At 29.5% G+C, this 11,925-nt stretch overlaps 2 protein-coding genes across 2 annotated transcripts; one reads left to right on the forward strand and one right to left on the reverse strand.

The window, feature by feature from the left end:
* Positions 1–1,009: 1,009 nt before the first annotated feature.
* Positions 1,010–6,989, reverse strand: HELRODRAFT_188273 (hypothetical protein; the record flags this gene model as incomplete). Its single annotated transcript, XM_009017261.1, has 7 exons — positions 1,010–1,404; positions 1,577–1,618; positions 2,086–2,142; positions 2,253–2,432; positions 5,577–5,683; positions 5,934–6,086; positions 6,944–6,989. The coding sequence occupies 7 exons, from the start codon at positions 6,987–6,989 to the stop codon at positions 1,267–1,269; spliced, it is 723 nt and encodes a 240-aa protein (XP_009015509.1). The 3' UTR covers positions 1,010–1,266.
* A 1,128-nt stretch (positions 6,990–8,117) lies between these two features.
* On the forward strand, positions 8,118–8,542 carry HELRODRAFT_64772 (hypothetical protein; the record flags this gene model as incomplete). The annotated part of the gene is made up of 2 exons (XM_009017262.1): positions 8,118–8,297; positions 8,366–8,542. Coding segments are annotated over 2 exons (357 nt in total), but the record flags the coding sequence as incomplete, so codon positions are not given.
* Positions 8,543–11,925: the final 3,383 nt, after the last annotated feature.

An 11,925-nucleotide genomic window follows, 5' to 3' on the forward strand; every position in this document is an offset into this window, starting at 1 on the left:
ACTTTAAAAAATTATTTAGAAAAGGGGGTAAAGATGAAATATTTCTCTCGTTAGGTAAACATTTTCAAAACTCGAATAAGAGTATTGGATTCAGCAATGGTTTTTAGCGTTTTCTGTCAAAATTATTGAAATGAACGAGAAGTGCACAGTCGGCGTACGGTTTATACATTATTAAAGGTATAAAATCGACCAAAAGAAATAGGAAAACTGCGCGTCATGAGTGTAGAAAAAAAATATAATAATATCTAATTTAGAGATCTACGTAACATTATTAAACTCGTTTATTCGTCATGAAAAAATCATGTTTTAAAAATTAACATTGTTATTACTAAACATATGAAAAAATGTTTAAAAGTCAAGGATTGGCAGTTCAAATATTAAAACATTAAAGATAACAAAACTTCAAACGCCATTACCTCTACTTTTACCATAAAATAAACTTTAAAGAACGAAGAGGAATGCTACAGGTCATTATACATTGAAGAAAATCCATGTCAGTATTACGTTTCATCGTATATGAGCGTTACAAACTTTTATTGCACATAAAACAAATCTATAATAATTAATGCAAGACGTCTAACTTCTAAGACGTCTAAGCATGCGTCGAAGTTAGACAGTAGGATAACGCATGCTAGGAAAAAACTTATTAAAACTACTCAGTGTGAGACGCACAGCTCATGTTATTCAGTGATTTTACATGCAAACCCACTTTGCTATTCAAAGATTTTACATATAAGTTATCGAAAATGAACAATTCTATATGCGAATAGATTAGAAACTTAAAATTGAGAGCATATTTAAATTTAGCAGGTAAAACGGTCTCTAAAATATCGAAAAATGATATGAACTTGTAACGCACATTAATGCGAAATTTCTATTTGAAAAAAATATCAGCTTAACTCTTAATTTTAGTATTGATTTAACTACCAAATATTAATGTAGCGTTATAGTTAGTTCACTGATAAAATAGTTAAATTGAAAATTAAGTCCATAACGAATTTATTTGTTAAAAAAGAAAACGTACAATATAAAATAGGAAAAACCCATTTTATAATAAAACATTGTAAACAAAGACTATAAACAAAAAATTTTGGAATGACTATGTTTTTATTTACCTGTTGTCGTGGCTAAAATTACAAAAAAAAAAAACAACAAAACAAACGTCCAACACATTATATTATAACAATCTTCTAGCTTACAATTTTGTATACACATTAAAAAAACAATCATTGGCTCCATCAAAAATTAATAATAAATTGACAACCACTAAAATACATATTTTCCACATATGATGCCAATAACTATTGAGAGGCATACAATGACGAGAGCATACATGTAACTTCCTTGACCTTGCCTGGCATTGAAGAACTGAGCGAAAACATTGCCCTTGTTTTGGCGCCCATCCTAATTTAAATTAAATACCTTCAATATCTTTAAAATTTTAAAATAGATTGCATAGAAATAAATTAGAAAAATTACTGACTCTGGTTATCGTAAAAAAATATTAAAATTAAGATGTGGTAGTAAACAATAACAGGTATTTAAATAACGTAGGAATATTTGGAGAAAGACAAACCTTCCTGTCCGCAAACATGGTTGCACTGCCTGTCCCTCTTTCCTTCAATTGCAAAAAAATTTTGATACAAATGTTTTTTGTATCACAATAATTCAAATAACTTGAACTCATAGTTTATGCAGACAATCAAAATTTAAAATTGTTCAGAGACAGTCAACAAGTCAAAAAATGTCAACAAACTTCATCAAATTTCAATAAACATTCTTGAATATATATCACTGACGACGAACAATGATAACAAATATTTTCATTTTTTCATGAGGTTAGTTTATGACAGAAATAATAAAAAAATTTATTTATTAGCCTAACATAAAAAAATGAAACTTTTATAACAAAAAATTACAAATAGGCGAATAAACAATTTTTTATCTCAAACCAAAGGATAAAACCATCTAACACAGTGTGAGGAGTTAATGAAAAAGTGACAACATTTCGACTAATTTAAAACAAACAAATATATATTAAACAAGTCAAGTAACATGCTAAAATACATAATTGCAACAACTAACCTCAAAAACGCATTTCAATTTATGCTCAATAATGTCTTCTTGTTTAACTTCTTTCCACTGAAAACAAATAATTGAGTAAAAATACAACTAGAATTTAAAATAAAAGAAAGAAAAAAATATATGGATATTTATGTCATCATCATCATGTACGTTTATAGGTGCTCAACTCTGGGAGACAGTGTTCGTTTCAGAGTTCGCTGATGAAAACTTCGGGGTGGCCTTGTTGCATGATCAAGCTCATTTAACCGTCCGTTAGAGTCTTCTCTATTCTGGGCCAGTTCTGTTTTCAGGCCCTCATATCCTTTGGCAACACTTCTTCCCAGGTGAGCTTGGATCTGCCACTTTTCCTTAAACCGCCAGATATAATAATTCTACATTTCTTCATCCAGTACTCATTTGCTTTCCTCTCCACATGATCGAACCATCTCAGTCTAACCCTTTCTTTATTAAATCATTACTATTCCTCAAGGACACTCCTATTATTTTTCTCAACATCTACATATCCGTTCTCTCCAGCCTTCTTAAGTTTTCAGCCGTCATAGAACAAGTTTTGCATCCATACAACAGGCAACTTCTTATACTCAAGTTCTTTGTATAACTCCAGCTGTCCAGAGTATTTAGACTGTTTATATATATATATATATATATATATATATATATCTGTGTGTGTGTGTTGTGTGTGTGTAATTATTAAGAAATATCTCCGCATTTTTCGCATTGTTGAGTTTGTAACTAAGTTTTTCAATTTTTCAAACAATTATTTTATCAATATTATTCAATTTATACAAATTAATAAAAAAAAGTTCCAACTATTTTAGACTGCATTTTTCATATATATTGTATACATTTACATAAAAGCTTTTCTCTGTAACCTTTACCATCATCATTGTAATAGAGTTTGTGATATTGTTATATCAGGTATTTATGAAAAAAAAATATGTAAATATACCATTTTCATTAAATTCTCTCTATATAATATTATTTACTAATTTAAATTTCTTTATTTTTCTAACAATATATAAAAATTATTCAAATTATGACACTGACAATGGCAGTTTTAATTTTTTAAGTTTTTATTAAATATATTTTAATAATTTATTTTTATTTTAATATGTTATTTTCAATTAATAGCAATAAAATGATTATTATAAAATATTTTGTTAATTTAATTAATAAACTAAATAAATTACAATATATTATTAGAAAAATAAAGAATTTAATGAAAACTATATATAATATATATAAATATATATGAATGTTTGCGTGTGTGTGATTGTGTGTGTGTATGTTTGTGTGTGTGTGTGTATGTGTAATAAATCCCACCGATTTAGGATTTATTTATTAGTGTGTTTATCATCTTATATTCGAATTTTTTAATTTCTTTTAGTAAATTTTTATCATCAAGATTGAGTCTATTTAACATTGAAACTTTATTTCTATTAACAAACATTTTATTAAAATTATTGCAAATAGATCTATTTCAACATTAAACCGTCATCGTCGGTCCATAGTTTATTGATTTAGAATTATAGCTTTAATATCACTAAAAATATGTATAAATAAATTCGGAAAAGGAACATGAGATTCTAATGAAAAATTTTAACAACAAAAAACTTAAAAAGTTTAAAAAATTTGAATGATAGTTGTCAATGTTGCTATTATTTGCTATTAATTGCAAGGTTGTTACTAAGAAAAATTGAAAAATTCAAATACGAGTTGATAAACACTAATAACACTAATAAATCGTCATATTGTAAGAATTTGGTCTTCATATAAATATATATATATATATATTATATATATATATATATATATATATATATAGTCAAAACACTCTGGACAGCTGGTATTATCATGTCTAACATCCTTCAACTTCTTTTTGAAAGCAAGATAACGGGACAGAAGCCTAGCATTAACCAATTGCACATTTCAGATGACTCGTCGAGTCAGTTGCAAAGCAAAACATCTTCTCACATTATTATTAGAGGAAAATCAATTTGTGCATTTAAAGATTTTCCAGGGAGCTATTTCGTTAGCCTCAAACGATAAATAATTTTTGGCCAGGGAATTTTAGTTGCAGCAAACTGAACAAGCCGTTTTAACTTATTTCTTTCTAGTCATAAGAAAATAAATTTCATTATTATAAGCACTAATATCATAATTATTGCAGACCATCCTTAAACTCCAATCTATTATTTTTTATTGAGCTGCAAACGTTACTAACACACACAAACACACAACACACACATTATATGTTATCAGTAAATGATCAAAGACAGGAAAAAGAAAAACAGTTTAATGTTTATATGTACGTACACATACATACATTTATATTACATTCATGATTTAACAAATATAAATATGTCTATATATATAAAGGATAATTCTATTTTAAACTGGTAAAATGTGGAATAGCTATAGAAAACCTTGGTGGCGTGAGTGAATGTCTTGAATATGTTGGAAAACGATGAATTTGTATGAGAATTATGTATTACAAAGAGTTTATGACATCTAGAGATGAATGAAACAGAGTGAGGCTGAAAGAACTTAAGTTCTTTGAAGCCAGAACACTTTGTAATTGACTGAGTAAGATCAATTTAGCATGTGAATTGCAAATGTGGAACAGGAAAAATTCAGAGAAATAGTTCAATGTCATGCCATGTGGCAACCACATATGATGCATACAAGCAAGAAGCTGAAAATGAAACTGGAGAAATCAATGTCTGCCGATGATTTAAAAATCAAAGATTACAAAAAATTATTAGAATTACTGAAATGAATGAATTTGGCAATGAAAAGATAAAAAACAAATAGAAATAGGACGAGTTATAAATGTTAAATTCTGATGGTAGGTGCATGTTAAAAAAGTTTATTTGATTGGATGAAGCATTCAAAAATCAGTGGCAAAGATATATAAAGGTACATATATTTGAACAAGCATTGAAACATTTTAATTTTTAGCCAAATGTTTATAACATGTCAGTTAATTGCACAATTGAATAAAACATAATTAATGAGTTTGTTAGCAAAATTTATGCTTCATTGATCAGCACTGATTAAAGTAGTCTTTCAACTATTTGCTACTTATGCATACATATCCTCTTTGCTATTTGAAATGTGTCATGCAAGAACTGGTGAAGCATTCTTATTCATTTGTTTATGAGATAGATTAAGAGCAACAAATAGCAAGATTTTCATCTGAAACTCTTCAGATGTTACAGTCAAATTTTAATAAAAATAACATTTAACACGGATTGTGTTAGCCATCATTGGTTTACACATTGAATTTTTTCTTCTTGCCTACAGTTCATAATGATATCATATATAATAAAGACATCTTTCCATCACCACCCTTCAGTCAATCTACCACTGAATACAACATTTAATGGCAGTTGTTCAAAATAAATTTAACAAAATTTTTTGACAATAAATAAGTATGAAACATTTTGTTTGAAAGTAAAAATAGGAATGTAGTTTGAAAACAGACATACCACTAATTCAGGGCTCTCCAAGTTAGCCTCATTGACCAGTATGGATTGGATGAGGAATTTGTGTTTGAGCTTATCGTTTGGATTATAATTGAAGGGTTGTAACATCACTGGATTGATTATAAGTTTAGAGCGTAAATGATATATTGAAAAAATGTCAAGTACAAATTTATAAAATGTTTGGCATGTAATATATGTATAATAAATAATTAAATATAATGTTACAGATTGAAACTTAAAAGCATATAAAAACACAAGTAGCTAATCAACAACAATTGAGAGACTATATAATTTTCAATAGCTATTGTAAAGTTGATAGAAACTTAACTACCAAGTCGTCAATAATAAACTATAGAATACCTGTTATGTTAACAGATTGGCCAGGATTAACAAAGCCACAATTTGGCCTAACACAGTATTGTTTGGGTGCTGTTGTCTTAACTTTAAATCCAGCAATTCTATCGCTAGGATTTGTAATAATGATACTAGAATTTACCACTTCATTGAATGGCCCTACAAATTTATATTATAATATTAATAAAATGTTTTAAAATATTAATTCTAAATAAATGAAAAAAAACTTTACCCTTATTTTTAATAATGATTATTATTCATTTAATTAAATAAGATACTTACTTTCTTAAAATATCACATGACCTGTTTATTACTTCTGCTAGCTAAACAGAACAAGATCAGAGTTTTAGATTTCCATAGGAAAACTTATTTATCACAAACAAGCATTAATAAAAAAAAACAATTATTGAAAACTCAAACTCAGTTTGAATAAATATTTTTATGCTTCTTAGACATTTTACAATCATTTTATCGTTTATCATTCCTTCATTCAATTTTAAAAAAAGACACTCTCTATAAGCTTTTACCACAAAAAATTTTTTTATTTTCTTTCTTCTGAATATAAAAGATGCAGAACATTAATAGAGTTGTCTAATCTTATTACTTATAATAATATTACAATGAATAATTTAAAATTTAATAGCTAGAGCTAGATCAATTTATAATTTTGATTTTTAATTGAATGTGTATGAATGAATTATAATTATTTATGTTGTATGACAATGATTACAAATCATTAAAAAAAGTAAAGTTTGAAAAATGTTGACCTTATATTGCCAAATTTATTTATTTAATTATATTAATTAAACATCTAAAATGACTGGATCCATTAAAATTTATTTATTCAGTGACTAAACTAAATTCAATTAATTAATAATATTTCTAATTTTGAAAATTAAAAACTATCTCATCTGGAGCAGAAAACTTACAGATCTAATTAATACCCTTAAACCACCAACAAATAAAACTAAAAAATACAATCCGTTTCATCTATCAACATCTTTATTTTAAATTACCTTCAAAAACTAAATCTTCCTGAGGCTCTATTTTTATCGGGACCATTTTTGAGTTTTAAAATTTAAATATCCAAAATCCTTGAAAAATTCGACACCAGTATTGAGCCAATTAATTATGACTAATTCGCCACATTAAATTTATGGGCATTTTTTAAATTGAATGCGCAAATTAAAAAAATATATTGTCCCAAAATAGGAATCAGCCAATTCTATGCTCATTCCATTTAATGTTTTATTTAAATTACTAATTTTATGAGTTTCTTAATAAATGCGCAACTTACTCGTTCAACATGTTTTTGTATTTATACGAATTTTTGGCATGATCTTGCTATTATTTTATTTTCATTCGTTCGCAGAATAATTTTTTGAAATTTTATTGAGTCGATTAATTTTAATGTCCTGAACTTATTGTGCTTTTAATAACACTTTTTTAACATTTTACATTACCTTGTAAATGTAAAGTTTTGTAAACGAGTTGCTCCCTGTTTTGTTAATTAATTAAATAAAAATCAATTCTCAATTGCCTCTTCTCCGTTTTTTTTAAATTCGACACAAAAATCAAAATGGAAGACGAAGCAGAAGACGAAGTTAGGTGTGATGTTGAACCATTTCCTAGAGAAAGGTCGAACACTTGGCATGGCAGTCATGCAGTTTTTGTAGACCACAAGCCTTCCAAGTTTGCTGCCATCTCTGAGAGAGTAAGTAATTAAATCTCTAGTATAGTATAATAAAAAAACCTTCTATTTGAGTATTTTAAGTATGCATGACAGATGCAGAATAAGAATAAGTTGTTACATGACTGATAATTACAACATGACATGTAAATTGTAAAATAATTATATAAATGTCATATATAAGTATTATAATAATTATATGTTTAAATTTGAATGCTGGTTAAAGACCATATTATAATTAATGCAATAATTTTAGAAATTCAGTAGATTTCATAAATCACTATATTTATATATTTTTATAAGTTAATTTTTTGTTAATAAAAAAATATAATAAAAAATTGAATGTATTATTACAGTCATCTTGTTTGAACCAAAATGAAGATGAGGATGATTATAATGGTTGCTCAGATGTTTTAACATATGAAAGTCACTTACAAAGCAGTGATCAGGCAACTTATGATGAAAGTGATCACTTGCTTGCTTCAAACTCATCTGCTGGACGAAGGAATTCAGTTAGGCGAAATGCTTGGGGGAATGCATCTTATGCTGAGTTAATCACTCAAGCAATTGAAAGTGTACCTGATAAAAGATTAACCCTGATGCAAATATATGACTGGATGATTCAGAATATTCCTTATTTTCATGAAAGAGCAGATGGGACCAATTCAATGGGATGGAAGGTTTTATTAATGAACATTTATGTTTTATAAAAAATAATTCAAAATTATTTGTTTTGTATTCAATTTAGAATTCAGTAAGGCACAATTTGTCTCTACATGATCAATTTTCTCGCATTCAAAATGAAGGAACTGGAAAAAGCAGCTGGTGGGTGGTGAACAAGTCCATGTTAAAGTCAAGATTACCAAGAACAAGGCGAGCCACAATGGGCGACACTGCTCTACTTGATAAAAAAAGATTAAAGGCTGGGAAAAATCTCAAAAGATTACTTGGCTATACAAGTACAAGTATGTTGTACAATGAGGATAAAGGTGAAGATGGAGATGAAAATATCGCTATTGATGTAACAGTTAACACTGGTCATAGTTCACCAAAAACTGCTGAGGGTAAAGCAAAACGTGAGGCCACATTATCCCCTTCAGATAAGAGCTACTTGCAGGAAGACAAACGTTTTGGTCATTCATTAGGAGGTGTTTCCAAAAAAATTAGAACTTGTTCAGTTTCCACAGAAAATTCTGTTCCGAACTATGAAGTGGCTGTCCCACAAGATAGTTGCAGTCAGAGAAGATCATCTTTCACAGTTAGTTCATCAAGTAATGATTTTGAGGATGATACTGCTCAAAAGCCACAATCTAAAAAAGCTCAGTTAATCAATGTGCTATTAAATAGACAAAAACTGAAAAATTCTATGATAGCCCAACAAAAGCAACAACATCATCACCACCAACTTCAAAACCAACAAAACTTACATCCAATTTCACCAACATCAGTTTCATATGTGGTTTGTACAAGTATGCCACTAACTATTCAACCAGGTCAGTTGTGTTTAGCTATGAGTTCATTTAACAACAACAACAACAACATTGCTTCATCACTGCAACTCCAGCCTCAGGCTCTTCAATTTCAATCTTCGCACTTACAGCTGCAACAACCGCAAATACAGTTTCAAGCAAGACAAATCAGTCAAATACTGCAACTGCAACCTCAGCATATCCACATTCAACAGCAACAACTACAACTACGGCCACAATGCTTACAGGTTCAGCCTCAACATTTGCAGTTCCAATCTCATCAACTACTACTTCAACCACAATTACATATACAGCCACAAATTCAGCAGCAGGCCACCAACAACATAATTTTAAATGTTCAACCTCCTAGTAACCAGATTCCACCATTGACTATAAACACATCAACTAATGACCAACCTTTTGTTTTATACGTGGCCACAAGCAAAAGTAATGCTGCAGCAAATCAAAGCCAATCTAGCCAGGTTAGTTTGAAAAATTGATAAATATTTGATTTTTTGTATAAATAACCTGTGTTATAATCCAACAGCTACTGCTTACCGGAAGGCAATCTTTTTCTGATCAGGATATTGATATATCACAAGGAAGGTTGCTTCAGCAAGCATCACAAAGTGCAACTTTTGATCCTAACAGATCACTATTACATATCAACAAACCAAGCACATCTGCAGACTCTCAGATGATCAACAAATATATAAATACAGATTTGAACAAACAAGCACTGAACATGACCCTGACAGATCCAATGGCCTGCAATAAAGAGGAAAGTGATGAAAGTGATGATGAAAACTTGCTTCTTCAACAACACCTTTGGCAACAACAGCTGCAACATCAGCAGCAGCAACAACTACAACATAAGCAGCAGCAACTGCAACATCAGCAACAGCAGCAACAATATTATCAGCAGCAGCAACTACAGCAGATCCAACAACAAAGTTTATCTGAAAGATGTTCTTCACAGCAGTCACAAATCTCAGGCATGTCAGAAAAGAGACAGAAAATGTTGTTGAACCTGTTGCATTCGGAAAGATTTTGTGAAATTCGTAGGAACAACCCAGAATTTAATAAAAAAATTGTAGAAATTTTGGAAAGAAAGAAGAAAATGTTACAACAGTCTCTATTTAGTTTAGTTAATGTTCCTGCTGAATCCTGTTCCCGGCAACAACATCTAGGGGGAACGTTTTCAAGAGCAGAAAGGTTTGGTGAATGTTCTAGAAGTGAACAACAACAGTCTCAACAACATTGCCCGTTTCCTGAGCAACCGCCACAAAGCCATTTTGACATAGTCAATAATTACATATCAAATTTGAGTTCCTCGGATGACAATTCAGAAAAAAATGTTCTCCCAGATGATAAAGAACAAAATCAAGCAATCAGCAGCAGTAATATCGTGAGTGATGGTGATGACGACGGTAACTTGCCACAATTAGATGGCGCCGTTGATAGAATGCATACTGAGGATTTGGAGACAGAATCTAAAATGTCAATAAATGATGATGAAGTTGACAAAGTAATCAATGACATTAACTTTGAGGAAAGTATAAATGAGTTATTTAACGTTGAAAGTTTGTTGAATTGTAATGATGACTTTACTCACTCATTTCCAAATGACTCTCTCTAGATTGGATCTTTATCACCATCAAATAGACGGCTTAAAGCTTGTTCACTTATGAACGATGTTTGAAGTGCTCGTGTACTTTTAGTTCGTTCATCAAACATTTACAAGCCTTTTTTGTAATATAGTAATTTGGATTGCAATGTTTTTAGAACAGTCATCTTTATGTAGTTTGAGACAAGAATGTTACTTGGTCAACATCTTGTATTTGTGTGTCCAAGTTGAAGCTAAATGTTTTAAAAAAAAAGTTCCTTGGTTGCTATTAAAATTAAAGCATAAAATTAACTTTAAGCTTGTGCAATTAGCTATGATGTTGAAAATGATGATGCTGATGATGTCGCTGATGATGTCGGTGATAATGGGGATGAGGTCATGGTTTCGCTTTTTAGCTGTTTAATGATATTTCAGCATCATTAACCTTATTCAAGACCCAGCATCATCAACTTATTCAATGCTTGTAAATTATAAAATTATCACTTTTCAAAAAACGACTGCAAAACATTTATATTTAATTAGCGATTTATATTCATATTTAATTGTACCGTATTAATTTCATATTTATTGGTGTTTCAAGCTCCACGAACCATCTTTGAAAAGCGTATTAATTATAATTTTTCAGTTAAGAAAAGTCAAACAAATCAGTCCAGCTGTTCTGTAACTAATCATATTTATGCTACAATATTTCTAATACCAAAACTGACGTATTTGATTTAAATTTTTGGTCTGATTGAAATCTGTACTCATGTCATTTGTTGTTTATTTGACAGAATTTTGCGATCGTGCAAGCAATCATGGTGGCAGTATACAATTGTATATATTTTTAAGGTTGTGTCATTCTGCTGATTTGATGGTGGACTTGTAGGCGTGTGTGATGAAAATGTTTGTGAAGATGTCTATTCATTCATCACTACACACCGCTAGTTTTTCCATCCATTCATTCATTGTGTAGAATATTGAAATTTGAGTACTTCCGTCTAATGAAAATATTCCGTCTCATAGCAGCAAATCAATGAATTTTGATTTGATCCTAATGTACTGAGTTTATTTTAATGTTTTTACCATCATGTAGACCTGATAGTTTTCATAAATGCATAAAATTTTTGGAACAACTTAATTGTTGATTCATTATATATAAGCTTCTAGGTTGAGTTTTTTACTACTATTATCTATAAAATGTTTAATATTAATCGTTCTTTTTTGTGTCAA

The sequence above is a fragment of the Helobdella robusta genome (assembly GCF_000326865.2).
Source record: "Helobdella robusta unplaced genomic scaffold HELROscaffold_2, whole genome shotgun sequence".
NCBI classification, from domain to species: Eukaryota; Metazoa; Annelida; class Clitellata; order Rhynchobdellida; family Glossiphoniidae; genus Helobdella; species Helobdella robusta.